General features: G+C 34.6%; 1 protein-coding gene across 1 annotated transcript; it reads right to left on the bottom strand.

Annotated features, from left to right (window-relative positions):
* Positions 1-284: 284 nt before the first annotated feature.
* Positions 285-20072, bottom strand: LOC112600955 (basic proline-rich protein-like). Its single transcript, XM_025348314.1, has 6 exons — positions 19581-20072; positions 1767-2960; positions 1542-1684; positions 1213-1477; positions 966-1137; positions 285-638 (listed from the first exon to the last, which is right to left on the bottom strand). Exons 1-6 carry the CDS (start codon positions 19861-19863, stop codon positions 623-625), a joined length of 2073 nt encoding a protein of 690 aa, XP_025204099.1. The 5' UTR covers positions 19864-20072; the 3' UTR covers positions 285-622.
* Between the last annotated feature and the right edge of the window lie 580 nt (positions 20073-20652).

Genomic DNA, 20652 nt, shown 5'->3' with positions numbered 1-20652 from the left:
GTCGTTATAGGATTTTGCGTGACAGATGATACTCAATACCTTTTACTTTGCACTCTAGGCTAATGATATTTTACATTATCTGAGTGAAAAGCATTTGCAATAATTTAATAATTTGTACAGTACATATATCCTTATTATTTGTTGGATAATTCAATTTATATAATGAGAGATCAAAATCAATAATAAATATGATAATAATTATGTACAAAATGTACGTATAATTCAGTGTAATTACGGGATATTCATCAGGTCAATTAAATAACACATTGTATTATTTTTTTAAATACTCATATTTTGGCGATAAATTTATTTTAGAATAATATCGATTACATTTAAAAAGAAATAAATTATTAAATATAAATTATATACTTATACTTTTGTGTTCAGTATTTTCTTTTTCCGCCAATCGTACGTATCAAAAGTTGATATGTCGTTTTAGATTGTTGAAAAAAGAATATACCAAAAGGGCACAAAAAATTATATGAGAAATGAGAACTACGATACGTATTTCATAATAAATAACTTAATAATAATGTTGATTGAACAATACACACAGCTTCACTTCTTGTTTGTTTTTGAGTTTAATTTTCAATTGTCGAGTCTCTCATCGATTATTGTATTTCTAGGCTGATCGTCCGCTAAAAATATAAATACACAATCAAATTATTAGTAATGTTTAATTTATCTTTATACTTTTGACTTGACTATTATTTCAATTTATAGAACGGTAAAAAGATTAAAACTCTTTAACGTATCAATTGTTTATAGTTATATTTATTATTGAGGTAACCACAGTGGAACCTCAATAACTCGAATCGGTCGGGGGCGAAAAAAAAATTCGAGTTATCGAAAATTCGACTTATAGAAGTTCGAGTTATCGAGGTTCCACTGTACTATTTAGGTAATTCATAAAATGCAAATCTTGGTGTATTGTATATAACTATAATTTTCCTACAACTGCTTACCAGTTGGCTCTTTGACTAGGCAAACACTTTTGGCTGCCTATATCGTAGCTGGTAGCATGTCCACAGTTAAGGATATGAGTAAATCCACTGCGGCAGAGGGTCACCGAAGAACAATCTGGAGTAAGTCGGTAAATACTCTTGTGACTACAACGTACGCCAGTGTTTACCATGCCTGTTGAATAAAATGTAGTTATTAATTTTATTTCGTTTGTTTAATAGATTTTATAATAACATTATGAATGCGTACTTGGTGGTATTTTCCTTAAGTTGTAATTGTAAATGGCTACTGGGTCGGCGACCGGGGCAACTGTGGTAGATGTTGAATAGGTCGGCACGACTTCGGTGGTTGGTGAAGATTCAGCTGAAGACAGTGGAACATATGGAGTGGTGGACGATACTTCGGGGGCGTATGTAGTATTGACTTCGGTTTCAGTAGCTGTTTCAATTGGTTCAGGGTTGTTCGGTAATCCTTTGCAGTCTACGCGGTATGGGTAGTCGCAAATTTTCAAATCCTAAAATTTATTTTAATTAAAAAAATTAAAGTTTGTTAATTAATTAATTTTTTAAATTTCGTACGTCGTTGTAATTTGTTCCACCGGGGCAAACGAAATCTACTGGAGTTCCAGCTACACAAACGTAGAAAGCTCCGCAATTTTCCTTGCTACGGTACGTTCCATAGCCATCTGGACATTTGGTATTATTACCGTTTTCAGTTCCCACTGAGAAAATAAAAGGTAAATTTATGAGTCGTTTTATATAATACATTTAGTATTTTAAAAAAATTGACTTGATATTTTTTACCTGTAATAGGCTTAGAACCACAATCTACATTTGCCGGATAGTCACAGTATCGTTTTTCTGGGTTAAATACCAATCCTGCGGGACATGTCTGTTCAACTGCCGTTTCATCCCAACAGTTTATGAACTTATTGCAAGAACTTTCACTCGGGAATTGTCCTCTTGGTTCCTTACATTGAGCTTTTAACGCGTCTGTCGATGGTGGTCCAGTTGATGACGGAACATCTGGATCAGGAGAGTATGTAGTTCCTGCACTAGTAGTGACTTCTGGTTCTTCACCGGGTGTTTCAGAACTAGGTTTTTCCGGATAGGCTGGTTGATCAGTAGAAGTTTCAGATGACGTTTCTGGTTGTACTGTTGTTGGTACTTCTTCTGGTTGACCAGGATATAAAGGTACTCCTGGTTGTTCAGGTTGTTGTGTTTCCGGATATGTCGGGATTACTTCTGGAAGTTCTGTAGAGCTTTCTGGTTTGGAAGTGATATATTCTGGAGCTTGAGTGATTTCTGGGAGTTCGGGCTCAGAAACTCCTGGTGGCGGAGTTCCCTGCTCTGGTGCTGGTGTAGACGGTGGGTATTCTGGTGCTGAAGTGGATGGTGGGTATTCTGGTGCTGATGTAGACGGTGGGTATTCTGGTGCTGGTGGAGATGGATATTCTGGTGCTGGTGGAGATGGGTATTCTGGTTGAGGGGTTACTACTCCTGGTGTTTCTGGCTGTGATGGGCTTCCTTCTGCTGGTGCAGAGGTAGGTACTTCAGGCTCTTCAGAAATTGGACTTGGTGCTGGTTGTGGTGGATACAGTGGTTGTTGTGGGTACGGTGAAGGTTGAGGATATGGAGACGGTTGAGGATATGGCGATGGTTGAGGGTATGCAGGTGGTGGATATGATGGTGGTGGGTAAGATGGTTGTGGATAAGATGGTGGTGGATATGAAGGTGGTGGATAAGATGGTGGTGGGTAAGATGGAGGTGGGTAAGATGGTGGTGGGTATTGCGGGTATGGGTATGATGGTGGAGGATAATATCCGTTAGCTGGGACCTGGATCCATACACTAGATGGTGGTTGTCCGGCAGGTTGTGATCCTGCAGGTGGTGATATTGGCTGACCATTTACAACTGCAATTTGCCATTGTTGAATTTGTTGACGCATGTATTCTTCAAACTCGCTTCTATATTTATCATCGACTGGTTTCGAAGATTCTGGAAAATTAAAAGCGTTTAAGAAATAAGTTTAAATGTATAATGTGTAAACATATTCATTATTCAAGAATAAAAATATTAATCTGTACCATAAAGCAAAAACACTAACACGTTATCTCATTTGGATTCAAAAACTAAATGGATATAACTGTATCTATCTATCTATCTAACTATTCATAAATTTATAAATATATAAAAATAATATATATTAGACATTAAGCCTAATTTTGTTTACGCCAATTTGCAAAGCTATACAACCGGTCTACGACACATGTCAGACCATATGGTAGGAACACTAGGAACAGGTTTACATTCGGCAAAATAACGTCACTATAATTTATATTTTATTCTATTACCAATGTACTTAACATAACAAATCTTAGGAAAATGACATCGGGCCAACATAATATAGTATCTAATATATATATACATGTTTTTGCAGTCCCGTACAGGCCGTACATGTTGTTTTTCGGTTAACGAACTTGTTTGGAAAACATCGAATGCAGATTGACCGAAATAAATCATTTACCGTATCTAAGTAACACGTTGTCACATTTGAAAACGTTGCTATTCGTTATTTAAATTTTTAATCAAGATTTAATCAGAAATAGTATTCCAATGATTAATTTGCTTAAATTATAACTAAATAATATACACATTTTAATGGCTATTATATTTTCTGGGCTAGACAGAGGTGTCGAGAACCATAATAGCTTGTACAGTTGTATAGGAAAAATAGTAAATACTGGTGTTCATTGTTTGCTAACGGTTTATTATACGTTTATACACATAGTTTTTGTTCTCATACACGTTTTATTATTATTATTATTATTATTTTATCACGATTATTCGATTATTATCATTAAATATCTTGTATTTTTCTTTGGTCTAAGTGTTGTTTCCGAACAGGTATGTATATAATAATATATAGATATGCGTATTTGTGAAAATCCTGTTGACATTTTGCCACATTATTATAACGGCCCAGGGACGTTGAACCTTGACCACTTGAAATCTCACACGTAAGTGGTTTTCGATAATTCTTTATGTTTATTTATTTATTTATTTTTTTTTTTTGTCATCATCTTGGATATAAATTCAAACGTGGTCGTGCAAGCTAAAATTTCATATAAATAAATAAAAATAATTGCTGAAAAAACCAAATCACTGTATATTAGTAGGAACTGGTTTTCATATAAAAAGGAATTATATGTATAGACAGTATATTCCGCGAAGACGATCGGTTGTTTTGACTCAATCACTTTGGTATTAAATCTCGCCTGTTCTAGCGGAGTTTACGAGAAATTGAAATACATAATATTATATGTGCGCGTAAGTATACTTATACTAGAAGCTCGAAATAAATTTGTCAGTTCACACGATAAGTGGTACCTTTATACGTGTGTTCTTGGACCATATACTTGAGTAAACCACGGATGGACCTAATATGGCAGAGTAGTAGGTATTTGTCGGAGTGTGTTAATTGAGTGTGACGACTCGTTTACAATAGTATATACTTGGCGCATGAACACTAACTGATCAGTTCGTTGTACTGACGAGATCTTGTAAAAAATAATAGGTACACACAAAAATATATTTTTACTATTTTCAATTATTTATATACGTATGGTTTATTGTTATTATAATGCTGTATAATATAATTGTATTTGATTTTTACTGTTATCTATGGTAATTTTGTGAAAAAAATACGGAATAACGTTAGTTATTTAAGATCAAATTGAATTAAACATTACATTAACATATATATCACATCAATTATTGTTAACTCACGTGAGTAAGTATAATAAAAAAAGATAAAACGCGAATTTATCGTTAAAAATTAAAATGTATATGGGTATATTGTAAATAAATCAGCGAAGTTATTGCGAATTTATAATCATTTTTAATTAGTAATTACCATAACTCTTCACTCGTACGTGTTCGTGTTGGGATTTATTTATCAAGTATGAAGTGTTTATAAAAATGATTATTTATACATCTTATAAACCTACCAGTTTTTCTGCACGACAACATAAATCTGTTATTTAAGTTGCCTATTCAGTTGTCCTTAATGGCTTAAATGTAAATATACGGTATTATCTTCTGTATACAAATGAGTATAAAATATAATATTGGCAAGCTATATAAGAAAAACAAGCAGCCTGTAAAAATTATTAAGTTTTGATATCATGGATACAAATTATATTTTCTAGAATTTACTCTGTATAATTATTTATGCTGAATACAATAAATATAATAAATATTTAATGTAAATTTTATACGAAATTATTCATACTGCGTAATAAAGATTAAGAGGGTTTTAAAGTGATTCAAATCGAATACATAATGAAACATATTATCTATAGGACCATTGGAGTTATTACAATAATAATTATTATTCCACGATGAGTGACTAAGAAAATCGCAAATGATCGTGGAATGGTCGTTTTAGCGTTTAATAATGGAGTGAAAAATCCCTTTGAAATGTTGAAATCGGTATCTCTAGCCTATGCAGTACAAAAATAACGGCAACCTGAGCCGGAGGTCAATATTAATTTTTTTATAATATATTGATATAATACATTTAGACAAACCGCATATTATACGAAAGCATCTTTTGTAACACTGATATATATTTTCATTATTAATTATTATTGAAAAGCCGAGTGGTTAGGTAATACCGAGAAGCGGTAACAAACAATATATTAATAATAATAACAATAATTATAATAATAACGTGGTAGTTGTAATTTGTAATAAAGGCTACTGGGCAAACAATATTGTGTAGTAGTAATTACAACGGTAAAAAATAAAACCGCAGTAGATATCTACGTATTATATCACATGGGTCACAGTATGTATAGTTATGTATGTATTGTTTTTGAAATCTCCGTCGAAGCTTGTTGTTAACATTATTTATTATCAAACCGACCAAAATTGATTGTATGTATATTAAGTGAATCTCATTTCGGCGTGTAATTTATTTCAAATCCATTAGCATATCGTAATGTATTAACAGCAGTCGCAATAATGCGTTTAACAGCCTACGAGACTGATTTATCATGAATGCGAGACGTATCATACTATATTATAGGTACCTATACTATATGCAGGACAGACAACGCATGTGCTACGAGTATTATTTCTTTTCGGTCGTATAAACTTATGATACTGTCATGTGTAAAGGCGTGGAATGCAAAATATTAAGTTATGTGCGACAGAATGCACACTTGCGCAGTGGTGGGACTCTTAATCCTTTCCATCGATTTTAATCGTATACAATATTATAATGTTATGTAGACCGAGATTGACGTGAAGTCGCGACAATACGGAGACACGTTAGGCAGGTAATAACAATGATATAGACGCATGTCATTTCAATACAATATTATTATAATACGATAAACCGGCCTGCATACGCATTCGTATAGCTGCACGCAGCGACGGTGGGTGTATCTATGTAGATCGAGACGAATAATACTTAACTGATGGCGAGTTTCCCGAAACGGACGCGTCGGATTTACATTTTAAAAACAAAACGAAATTCCGTGAGCCCGACTTTACCGTGATTTTATCGGCTGACGGCACGCCCGTATGCATATATTTTTATATTAATATTATAGAGGTACTGCTATCATGGAAACACACGCAGACATAAGGTTGTTTAGCATAAAATATATTACGTTGTACGACACCGCCCGTGTCGCTGGCTGCAGGTCCGCGGACGCGAGAGACGCGCAAACGGCGGCGGGAACGTTGCCGGACGATATAAAAATAATATAATATTATTAAACAGGTAGAGAGAGGTAGGTGCCTTCTATTATATTATATTATGGCGTACGATGGATATTACGGCCGGGAATTTTGTCTACTCGTACATAATATAAATTACGGTTTTATGTCTTAAACACGAAACGAAATACGTATTCACTAATCGAACTGGAAGGCACCATGTGCACAACGCGAGAGAGAAAGAGTGTGAGAGAGAGAGAGAGACCGCCTCGGAGAATCGTTAACAGATTTTTCATAAAACCTACACGCTCGTGTACTATGTACGTTATTTAATATACCGCCAAAACTCGAATTCATATTATGCCGTACCGGAGGTCCGCCGCAGTGCCGTAAAGTCGTTTCGGATATGACTATTATAGGTAGATATAGGTAGGTTATATTATCAGCTACGTCTATAATTTTCATTCTCGACCTGCAGTCTGCCGCGTTCGTTCGGAATAGAGCTCAGATTCACACACACGTACCTACATGTATATTATAATACTATAATATAATTCAATAACTATTCGTGTATACATCTACTACACGTCTGCATAGTTGCGGCCGTGTAGGTCGTATATGATATGCCTACGTGCCCCGAATGTATAACATACATATATATATATATGTATAACGTCATAATAATGGGTACGAATTTAGATCGCGTCATTTTTCTTTCTAAACGATGGAAAAAAAAAAATGCGATTAGTAATACCGTTACCGGACGCCATCGCGTCGACTATCGTTGTTACGAGTGTACGAATTGATAAATAATAGATATTTAATAGGCGCAGTGACGCGCAGATACGCGTCTTGTCTTATATGTCTGTGGTATCTATCGGAGCACATACACACGCGCCCGCGCACGACAGTAGAAAGTGTGTTATATGACAATGTGCGAATAAACCCACGCGACACGTGACGGTGATTTTTTACACGTAGGATCGGTAAAACATGATTCACTTGCACGTTTGTTGTTTTAAAGTGTACGGTAGGTAGGTAGACGTATGAGTGTCATACAATACAATAACACTGATCGACGAATCCGATGCGTATAATACGTATTAAATACTAAATAGTACCTATGCGTATTACTGTACATATAAAAAAACCTATTATAATGGGTAGATAGATGCGAATTAATTTCGCGTTTCTATATTATTATAACTTTATGGTATGAGACGCTCGTGCTGTAAATGAACTGCAGAGATTTGACGAGTATCGATTTGTCGGCTGAGTACAAGTTGATTTACCCAGGTTTCTAAATTGAGATCGCGATTTACTGACTCTGGAGCAATTGTGAGTTATGTATGAGTTTAGGCGTGGACTCGAGATATCTGTTGATTTGACGGGATGGGTTGTTAAAAACGTTTCTATTTTCCTCGTACACAAGTAAACAGTTACCATTAATTATTGTTAATAATAATTTTTTTTTTTAATATATTCAAAAAAATATGTCATCATAAAATGTTATATATTTATGATAAAACAAACTTTTTTGTTATGTCTTGTTAATTTTAACTCCTATATAAGGCTATAACTCCTTACTCTTCTGGTCTACTAAATTATCACAATAAATCTCTTACGGAAGACACATTTGCCGATTCATTCTTATGAGTATAGATAATAATAATATGTACCTACTCATGTACGTAGTTGGGTTTTCTGTACTGACGAACACTTCAGATTTCTGCTTAGGTATATCTAGGAAGTATGAGGCGCACTTGAGCGGACGCAAAGCATATAAAAATAATAATATGATTATAATAAACTCGATCGTATATTATTATACATGATAACTGAGGACTTGGGATTCAATGAGTACTGAGTTTTAAAAATGTGCACGCACGCTTGTACGTAGATCGAAACAAGACAGTATAGTATATCGAGTTGTAATTCACTATACTCAAAAAAATTACTTTTAAAATAAAAAAAATCGCAATATCCATAACAAAAATTATTTTTACATCCCAAAATTCTCCCATTTTTTTTATAAAAACAAATTAATTGATTAATATTATATGGCGGGATAAAAATTAAGGAAATTATGCGTGTTAAATTTAATTAATTATTTTGCATGTCTGATATCGGTATTTAGTTTTTGTACTTTTGTTAGTTTAATTGAGATAAAAAAATTACTATATAGATTCCGAAAGTTTTTAAACATAGTTTTCCTTTTGCAGCGTGACAATCAAAAAAAGGCGAGCATTGTTAAGGGAATTCATATTGAATTTTTAAAAGGCGTTTTTTGATAAGACATTAAAATTCGAGCCTTAATCATTATCAAGCAAATATATAGTAAATATATACTTATAAAGTATATAGGTAAATTAACTTTTATCTGTGACTATATTTATCTAATAAGGGTTTTTTTTCTCGAAATTCAATAACGATGTAAATAATATCTACCGTATACGCGCGTTGTGACCTGTGAGTTATAACCTCGTTAAACGGCATCACATATTATAATGCAGTATTATTATCGCGATCGATTAAATTTGCAGCACACGCGGTTAACCCGATGGCCCCTTTGGAACCGATACAATCGCGTCGCGCGGGGACGAGACAAGATTTCTATCTTGCTCATTATTGCCGCCGCCCGTGCGAACACGACCCGGCTCAATGTTCTACAAGCGCAGAAACGGTGTACGGAATCCGAAATGAACAAACAGCGTCGCACACTGTAATAATAATAATAATAATAATGTAATATTATACCTATACACAGGTATGCCGCCGTCCAGATCGTTAAGAGATTATCTTCGGCTATTATTGTTATTATTAGTTATCGTGTTGTTGATACAACGTTCGATTGTGTTCAGCGGTCGTACGGTACGGGTTCGTTTTTTATAATTATTATTGTTCGATCAGACCTGGCCGCGTGTTGTGTGCAGTGGACAGTGGATAATAATAATCCGTTCGCCGCGGACGGATGAGCGGGAATGCTTGCTCAGAAGCATTTGCATATGTAATGATAAATTATAACATGCGTATATTGTATATAATTATGATAAGAAGAATAATTTTATTCAAAAAACGTGTGATGTAATTTATTTATTTCTCAAGTTACTTTAGAAATTATATTTTACAGATTTAAAAATATAGGTTGACATTTATATTATCATTCATATCATTTAACTAGTACAGAGTAACTATAAAGGCGCATTAAAATAATTTGACTTCTTCAAAAACTTTAAATCTGGGATAAACTGCAGTTTTATAAAATATTTGTGTAAAAAAAATTAGAGCATACTTGAATCTTTTAAGCGCATAAATAAATGCATATTAAGTACTTTATAAAAAACATTAAGTTTTGAGCCTTAGTTACAGTTATTTTACAGACACAAGTCAGTGCAAAAACTGAGAAAGAGATTGGTTGTTTGTTGAAGATACATTTATTTTAATATGGTTGTATTATTAAAACGAAGGTTCGTCGAAATATTTTGATAACCATTTTGTCGGTGACATTGAATTGAACCCGCGCTCTTAATATAATCGAAAATATAAAAGATGCAAAGTGATGAAACCCGATAGACTTCATAAATGCACAGAGTATTTATAGTAACTACTGATTATGTTGTCTCTACAGAGGTCATAACATTGTCACGGTGGACACGAACGGAAATGCGAATTCAACAATTCCGTGTAATAGTCGCGTAAAACATCGCAATGCGCGTTTTAGATGATAGAACATAACGATGATATTAATTTTCGGGTGACACGAAAAACGACAAGTCGATGATGACCAAGCGCTTCCAATAGTAATAATAATGTGTTAATACTATAAAATACAGTCATCAGGCGTCATTCACGCATTTCCACAACAATTTAATATTCCGGCCAAGGTGGATAATATTTATATATATAAAACTTAGTGCCGGCTAACGACCACAACATGTACACTGCAACCAGGTATATGTTCGAATCGTTAAATCGTCTTCGCAACGAGTAGACACTTACCAAAGGAATCAGAAATATTTGCGACCTTCGACCGTCATTTAGAACAAAACAAAAAGTCTTTGTGCCGCAGAACCTATCTGTTTGTACACGTATACACATCGAGAATAATAATGGTCGGCTGCAGCGCTTCGTTTTTATATTATCCATTTAATCTGTATCTATCTGTCTACTGTTTGCTGTAGACGCAAATAATAAAGGTAATATTAAAATGTGGCCGACGCGCGGTAACGTATAAACGTTCAATACGTTGGAATACCGAAGACGAACAACGATTTACGAGTGGCGCGTAAAAAATAGAATAAAAAACCAATGTGATTTGAACGCGCGGTTTAATAATAATAATAATAATAATGCGAATAAATCGTCGCCAGCAAAACTAGCCGACGGCGTTAGATATAGCGTGTAAGTGGCGTGACGGGCGGGATAGGATGATGCTCGTTTATACATCAGTTAAAAATATTTTCGCGTGCGAGCCTAATTCGACCGATTCCAAAGGCGTTAAGACGACGATAATTGAGTTCTATAATAATGTTAAAATTTCACTCGAGCGTCTTGGCGAAAGGGGCAATTAAGAGTCGGATGCCTTTGAGCTTTTTAAGGTGTGATGGGTGGTTGGGTGGGTGGATGGTTAATGAATAATTACCAATGGATAAATAATAGTTTATTAATTCTAAGTACTAATTAATATTGTGATGTTTACTACGACAGGGAGTTAAAAATATGAAGTAAATACCTTTATCTAGCTTAAGGGCGTGTGCAGGGTGGATATATTAAACTATAGGTAGCTTCTAAAAAATTTCAAGTTAGCTTTACGCTACTGGTCATTTAAATTATATGTACGAGTACCTATAGCAATAATTATTCATGATGTAAATCGGTCAGGGATTAGATTAGTTATTGGGGCTTACATTTTGGTATTTCTAGGTTTCGGGATTTTTAACAAGTAATAATCCTGCAATATCTCGTGTTCGCCACACATTTTAATTTGGTAAGACAAATTGAATAATAACGCGTGTTCCTCCTGAAAATTTCAGTGTACCTATTTATCTATTTCTATAATTCTTTTTTTATCCTTTTATTAGGTAAATCGATTGTTATTTATTTATGATTTAACTATACGTAAATGTGACCATGCCCGCGAGGGTCTTCTTCCTATAAAAGTCCTAATAATATGATTGTTTTACTCAAATTTACTCATACGATATTGTAAAAAATAAATATTCAACAAACCAATTTCTATAAATGATTATTATAATAGTGCCATAAAATAGTTACTCTAATCGTGCAATCGTTTTTTCGGGCAAAATGCATAATCGTTGAATGGAAAAGGAAAAACGAAAAAGGCAAAACTAAAAAATAATCGACTACGCGAAACTCTTATAGCACGATGACGTGGGGTTCGTCACTGTGCGCTATAACGTTTATGAGTAGCAGGTATTTGCGTCTTCTACCGACAGAAGCAGCAACAGCAATAACAACGAAACAATGATAATGTGGTTGACGACGAAGACGCGGGTACGATTAAATTATTATTATGTATACGTAGTTTCTACGGTGCTTCGTCTAATAATAGTAATAATAATAAACATAAAGTGACCGGCGGCGATCCATACGAGACCATACGTAATCGCGTATAGTGTACTTGGTCTGAGAATTTATTCTGAAACACTGGTCTGGCGCTGGTCGTGAATTTTCTCGCAAACGAGCTGCTGCAGATGCAACGGCAGTCTGTTGTAATATTATTGTTTGTTTTTTTTTTTTTTTTTTTTTTTTAATTTTACGCAGCATCACCGCCTCCCGGACGGACAGTCCGTTATCGCATTATATTATTATTATTATTATTACACCATCCGCGTGTGTCCATATAATTGTTTAGCGTGTGAAATTATTATTACTGTTGTATAATATGTATATACGCGTTGACTGATATGTATATATGCATAGGTGGACGAGGTATGGGCACAACTAGTTACGATGACCTAACGAAAACCAACAAAATTAATCGAGACGTCTCGGAAAACGGTTTTTGCTGCACCTATATTCCATGTATTTAAGTATATAATATACAATATACGTGAAATATATTAGATGCATATATAAGCATGCGCAGTAGACCTTGGAATGGAGTGTTCTATTTTAATTCAGAAAAAAGTTAAAACCAATTTATGAAATACATTTTTTGCATAAATGTGTACCTATAAAATAATTAAATATAAAGCTAATACTTAAATTGCGTAAAATATATTATTATATTATGGACCTAATAGTTATGTTTATAATAATCAATATATTTTTACTTTTTACTTTTTACGTGTTTTTCTCAAAAACTTTATAAAAAAACTATAAAATCTTGCATGTAAAATTTAAAAAATAAATTAAAATAGAATATTATAAAGTTAAAGTTATAAAACCAAATAAAATAAACTAGACTTATTTTGAATGTATCAATAACGCTCACCAGTATTTATATCGTAAGCTAACTGTTATTCAATAAATTTTTTTAAGCAGTCCACTAAGTCGATCGTGGTGTAACTAAAAGTAACCAAGTTTTTAAAATGACCTCGCATATTAACTGGATGAACTGTAATGCATTTTTTGTAAAACAAATATTCCTAATATTTTGAGATTTGGATTTATTAGGGAAACAAATTTCAAGTTCTGAGTTTGCAGAAGAGACAAAAACTAAAAGCCTTCCTCATCCGTGTACACACCCCTATATGGTTATTAAGCATATTCATATTGTCGTTTAATACGCGAGTGTGTATACCGGCCTATGGGGATGGATTTATCTAGGCGGCTAATTTGTATGACATATACGCACATAATATAAAACATAGAAAACGGCCTACATAGGTAACATTTTATATTTGATACAGAACCAGTTGTATAAATAAATTAATATACGTGTACCTACGACGACAAAGACGACTGCAATATGAAGTATTACCTATGCCAGCGAAGAACGCGGTCAACTACGCGCGTATATTATATTATATAGTATTATTGTGCTCAAGAAGGTCGCTTATAATATTAATGGTTTTGGAAAGTTCGATGCGATTAAATATGCGCCCAGCATATATTGTACCACGGCGCGGCGTTGAGGGAATAGGATCAACATTCCGGGCCGGAAGCCATAAATAAAAAAACGGACCATCGCGGTCGATTTGTGCAGGCCACACCGGACTGATGCCAATAATAATATAAGGCGTATAAAAGTGATAGGTACACGTAAAAGAGATTTACGCCTCCGCGACTGAATCGTACACTCGTATCGTCGTCGAGGTATCAATTGCAGTTTCGCGACATCGATTCGAGCGCGCTTCGGCTTCAGCACCGGTAAATAATACCGGCATACAGTGTTATATTATTATTATTATTTTATGTGGGCAAAGTGGTTTGTGACGGAAAGTCCATTTTTAGATTTTACATGCCTGCATGCGTTGTAAACGGCATACATCGAGGGATTTTTTGCAGTATAGAAGAGCCCGCAGCGCCAATGTCACGGAAAGTGTATAGGTTTTGGAATTTGTAAAAAATGCATAATGAGAATGCGAAGCAACTGCCGTCTATCGTGCGTACTTTATTCTATGTTTTTATGCTGCGGATTCTCATTAAAATATTAACGATGTATGTAGATCGATAAATCTTTTCATTGGCGTTCATTCCTTCTAGTATGAAAAACGTTGGAGAAGTGTTTAAATGTGTAAAAACGTCGTGTATCGTGTTTCAAGTATACAACGACGTGAGAGATTTCGAAATATATATTATTATAAAACGCGAAGTAAAATACTATAAATAGCTAGTTGGAATTAACATAGATGTCACAGTCGGAAAAAATAATAAGTCTATATAGTAATAGTTTTTTTATGTTTTTATTCAAAAAAAAACGTGTGTCATAAAAACCCGTGGTTTGCTGTATACAATAACTCCGAAATCAAACTGCAGCGAGAACAAAAATGCGCGTAGGATATAATTATAATAATACGGTTGGTTATTATTTTTTCTTTTAAAACCAACTTTCATACTGAACAGTTAAACCTACTAGTTTAACGATTTAGGCTGTTTATTATACCTTGTACACCCGCATTAATGACTCACAAACATGTTAATCGCTGATTCAAAAAACATCGAATTTTTAGTTGTCATACTACTATATACTTACTGTTGTTGGAATTTCATAAATAGAACCCCTTTTGATTTTATATAAAATTCCATTTTACATATGATATAGGCATAGGTCAAACGGATTATGTAAATTTGTATAATATGCAAACAACTTTACATGGATTTCGAATTAAAATTAATTGCAATCAATTCAGATATGCTGCACCGTGTCAAACATTAGATTTTCGTGTAACGTGTTTTACTAACATCAGAGAAAATGTATGTTATAAAATTATATAGGCACATTCAAAATCGAACATTCAGAATTAATAATGTAGCCGTGTTTCTTGTTTATAAGGTTTAACCAAATAAATTAGTGTCTATAATAAATGTAATACCTATGTCCTATATGTATAATATTTTAATTACGGGTTGAGTATAGTAAAAAAGTTAGGAAAACGTTCGTTGTTTTATAAGTGCCAGAGCACGAAAATTTACTAATAAACATATTCGTATTACAATATTACATGATGCCTAAATGTATGAATATCATAGATCAATTTAAAAGGTACAACACATAATGTTATGCAGTTAATGTAGTTATACACTTTTTTACTAGTTTTGGGTTACTAATAATGGTCGAAGCGTGCTATTCTACGTATCATTCGAATCGTCGTCTTGAAACGGGCCAAATTGAGGTAATAGTGTGTATAGGCTAGTACCTATATTTTATATTTATATTAAGGTAATGTGTTTAAAATTAACAACGATCGCGTGTAAAATATTTTTTTTTAAATCATCGCACACATAACGGAAATCGTTTAACGCGTAGGTTTAAAAAATAATTTTTATCTACAGTGCAGCGGCGTCTTATAACGCGGGCGATATCTACATGGAACTAGACATTTCGGGCTCGTGTGTATTCATGCCTGACAAATCAATAACAGCCTACAAAAACTATGCGATCGGAAGTCGACGAAAATTCGCCGTTAGTGACGACCGCGCCGCCGGTGTAGGTTTATACATGTATACAAACACGTGTTTGGCCGCCAAACAAAAAATTATAATGATTATAAAAATACCGAGAATATTGCGATAATAACGAAAAATAAAGATAAAAAAACAGGTGCATGTGATCTTGGCGATGATGATGTTGTATGTGGTCTGCATGTGGTCGGAGGGGAGGGGTCTTTCCCCTCGAATTATGCAATCGACCGGCCGCCGCGGTCGAAACCGTATTATGAGCGCGCGCGCCATCATCCCGAAAACCAGTAAGACCCTCGGGTTTGCGTGTATTAATTATGATATATATATATATAGACAGAAACGCGTTTAAAACCGACAGACACGTAGGCACCGTACACGGGTGCATGTTGTACCTATATATATATAATATATATATTATATATTCATGCGTACAGATAGGCACACACACACATATATATATACAAATGTGTGTATAATATTATGCTGGTATAATTCACTGTTGCAGTAGACCATCAGGCCCATCTGCACGTTTCCCGTGGGAATATGACAAATGGTATTCCACCACAATATAATATATAATATAGTATCAATATTATTATTTCAAATAAATATATTAAATTTAAAAAATTTTTTTTTGTTTTTGTTAACGCAAATATATATAATAACTATTGAAAAAACAGATAAAAGAAAAAAACAATTTGATAATTCAAACGTGATCCGAATGGTTTTGAGATAAACATCGAAAATGCGTGTTTACGCTTGTAGATCGGTGAGTATATCTACAGGTTGTATAATGTACGGTTTGGCAGAGACTTTAACGCCATGGTTTTGGCACTCGTATATATCGGCACGGCTTCTCACCATCAATCACGCACACGTATGCACACTGACGATACACACGCTACAACAATAATATATCACATTCTCGTCTCGTTTGTGTGAGTGTCGTGTAATGTGTGAAACATCATCGCGCGGCCGCCAGACAACTGCATGACCAATGATCTGGATATGTGTGCAGCGTGTACGTATACGATGGGAACCGAAGTAAATAATATTAAAAGTATTTTTACATTTCGTTTTATTATTATTTTTTTTATTCCGCGTCGTAAACGTCTTATTATTCTTTTATATTCGTCTCATCGTCATAATATGTCTGCTGTGCGAATCAAGTGCAAAAATTAATAACATGTCTCTGACCGAATAGCGTGGACAGTGTACACGTATTATACGTATATTTACGGCGCGTGATATATAGCTGTATAAGGCAATGTACACGGTGACGAGATGACGCGAGCTGGAAAAACTGAGCTAGGAAACCTGTTGCGCCGTTTTGAATTATTATTGCCGACTGCTAACGGCCGGATGCTGACCGTTTGTTTACGTCGAATCGCACTACCTATTATTATTATATTTTTATAATTTTTTTCTTTCATTATTTATCTTCGATACGAGTTTTTTTTTTTTTTTATAAAAGCGGTTTATTTTTTTTACCATCGAACGGATTTTTTCTTCGTCGAAAATGTATAAGTAACGAGACATCTCGATGAATTACTAAACGTTTATGGATTAGTCATCCGAGACGATGTCCTATCGGAGGTAAATACGACCAATTAAAAATTGCATCTATATATAAGTATATATTTTTTATGTATACCTATATACGATTTTTAGCACTTCAAAGTTGTGCATCCGTTTAAAATAGTATCTATACCTATATAATATAATTTACGGAGAGGATATTATTAGATTATGGATGTGTGCCGATGGGCGATGACAACATAAAGTGATTTCATAACGACCCGCTATTTAGGATTTTTTTACGACTGTTATAAAACTGGTTGTCCGGTCAGTGAAAGACCTTGTTTGATCGTAATTATGTTCAAACTTTTTGCATTAATAAATATGCATGTGCAAACGATGAGCTATCTGTCATATTTCGAAAACTGCATAATAAACAAAAAAAGAATAATTTCATGGGTGCTAAAATAGAACGATAAAACTGCTAAAAAGTAAAAAACTATGAACAAACATTATGTAGTTTTTATAATATTATCAATATTATCATATAGTTATTAGTTATTATGTCTTATATTTGAAATTATATGTTATAACAACGCTTATACATAGATCGATAACAAATTTTGGTTTAAAAGGAAGACGGAAGTTGATATTTAAATTTAAAATTCTGTTTTTAAAACATAATATTGTATGAACTAATAAATTCAATAATGCATTAGATATATCTGTAAATACTACTACTAATGATGTATATTTCGATTATGCGAAACGGAAATAGCTATATCATAATTGACAATTTTTTCATACGTATGGTTTTTGAATCGAAATTCACGACTATTTAGTATTTATTGTTTTACAAAAACGTTCAACTTGTCAAATTCTTTAGCTCAATCGACAGAAGTAACTCTCATCAAAGACTTCATGAAGATGTGAAGTGTTAAATTTTTTTTGTAATATTCAATTTTAAATTTATCATACGATGAAAGAATCATTACATTTGAAAAACGATTCTGAACGAAACTCTGTGAAACTCATGTATACAACGCAGTTCTTTCATTCTTTTTAGTTTTTCGTTACGTTTAATAAAATTACTGTAAAATTCATAAATGATTATACTATATTTCTATACTACTTATTTTATGCTAAATACTATTTATAAGTTATTAGATATAATTTTAAATGATGTCAACAATTTCTCAAGTGGATTCTATTTATAATTGAAAAATATGGTTGCTTATAATATTTTTGGAACACTTTTTTCAGAAAATGTCTACATGAAAAAAAATTCAATCATAACTTATTATTATCAAATCAATTAATAAGATTCCATTTAAATCATATGCTTAATGAATATATTTCCGTCTAAATAAATTGTAAATTAAATGATAGAATCATTATTGATGGTCAAGGAATTTAGTATGCATAAGTAAAGCATATAATATGCATAATGTAGAATTCATTAAAATGTATACATTTTAATAGACTTATTAGTAAATTAATTGGCGATTTTCAGTAATTATTATAAGTATACCTACGAATATATTATTCAATACACAGAATAAATGCAAACAAATTGGACTTTTTTTAAAAGTGAGTAAAATATTTAAATTTGTTTGGGAAGCTATTTTGACTATTTTTATCTGCATTTAAATGTAAGTAAATTTATTTATGTATTCTTTGTACTAGAAAATTAAAATCTTAATTCTAATACACGTCGTTATAGTCGATAAATACAGAGCACAACAGATCATAATATCACAGACACGATAGGTTTATATTTCCTCTGTTCGGACGCAGTTTTTAAAGCACAAGATAAATGACCACACGTCGACTACTGCGAGCCTTAGCATTTACGATACCCTAGAGTTTATCGGCAAGCTTTTGGTAATATTAGTAAAAAAAAAAAAATGGTTTAAACGTACATGATCAATCATTATAATATCGTATTATACGAGTTTTAGTCGACGCTGCTCGCTACTCGCTTGTCTCGGCAAAACGGAACCGAGTGTTTCAGATCGGGGAAAAAAATTCCTCTAAAGATTTTAACGGTCGATGGGTAAGAACCGAGGTCAGGTTATATACGTCGTACGTAACGCGCTGTCGTGCAGTGTTTTGTTGGTGCAGAATTGCGGAAATAACAATTATAATAATAATAATAATAATAACAATAACAGTGATATTAACAATAATTATTCGCATACTGTGATACGCCGATTCGCGGTTATAATAATTAATAACTAACGTAACTATACAACGACACGTCGTTGCGCGTACACTCACTCTTGGCGGTAGCTGCGGCGACGGACGGCTTGACGGGCGTCTTTTTCTTGGCGTCCGCCTGTGCGGGTGCCAACGGCTTTTTCGACTTGGTCGGCGACGACGGTTTCGGCTTGGCGGGCTCGGCGGCGGCCGCGGCCTTGGGCCGGACCGGCATGTGCTGGTTGTCGGCGAACCGGACCTGTCCCCGGTCGGGCTTCGGCTTCGGGGCGGCGGCCTGCAGGGTCTGCGCGGCCACCAGGAGGACGGCGAGCGTCAACAGGCACAGTCTGTGGCCGGCGATCATTTCGGCGGCGTCGTGGTAACGAGCGGTGGCAGTGTATGCGTTTGCGGCTGTAGTGCGCTCGCTGTCGTCGTCTGGTCGGCGGCTGGTGGTCCGTCTGCAGGTGCGCGTGCCCGTCGAGTGTTTGGCGAAACGTTTTGCGGCCCGGACGACTTGTGTGTGAATGTGTGTGTGCGATGTGTACACCGACCGATTCGATTCGACGTGGTCCAGTGTCACGGTCGCGGATGCGTTTTTATATTTATATCGCACGGCGGCGGCGGCGGCGAATCCATCCGCCCCTCCTGCACGCGGGCCGTGACCTAAACCTTGTTGCGCCGCGCGACGTTCGGCTCCGTCTTTCGCCGCCGCCGTCGCCGATGTAGTCCCCGCGCGCGTACTAATTACGTGACCGCCGCCACTGACCGGGACAGCGGCATTTTAGCGCGTACTTTGCGTACATGCAGGTATATCGTGTAGACGACGACGAGTACCTATTTAACTGCGTATTACAAAAACGACGCCGCGGAGATCGCGTGTTCCGATATCGCGGATAGCGCGTCTCTTGTGGCCGCTTTTGCGGGGTTTTTTTTTCAATGATATTATAAATGTGGCCGGGAATCGTTAATTATGATGGACCTGAAGAATGATTTTATGCTCTAAAATTCAAAATAATACGTCTATATATATAAAATGCTTTCGTTTATTTCGTATATTAAGTGTTAAACAAGTTTTGTGCAAAAAAATATTTTATAATTAAAAAAAAAATTGCAGGACTGCTGTACGATCCGCTGAGTCTTTAACGTGATCTTA

Source organism: Melanaphis sacchari, unplaced genomic scaffold (genome assembly GCF_002803265.2).
Source record: "Melanaphis sacchari strain LSU unplaced genomic scaffold, SCAv2.0 Contig73_pilon_pilon, whole genome shotgun sequence".
NCBI lineage: Eukaryota > Metazoa > Arthropoda > Insecta > Hemiptera > Aphididae > Melanaphis > Melanaphis sacchari.
This window is presented reverse-complemented; position numbering and strand designations above follow the sequence as displayed.

Excerpts from the sequence above, each read along its gene's own strand:
- LOC112600955 (XM_025348314.1), bottom strand. The coding sequence starts at position 19,863 with ATGATCGCCGGCCACAGACTGTGCCTGTTGACGCTCGCCGTCCTCCTG. Across the intron at positions 2,961-19,580 it reads CGCCGCAGCTACCGCCAAGA|AATCTTCGAAACCAGTCGAT; the intron begins GTGAGTGTACGC and ends TTAATTTTCCAG. Across the intron at positions 1,685-1,766 it reads TGGTTCTAAGCCTATTACAG|TGGGAACTGAAAACGGTAAT; the intron begins GTAAAAAATATC and ends TTATTTTCTCAG.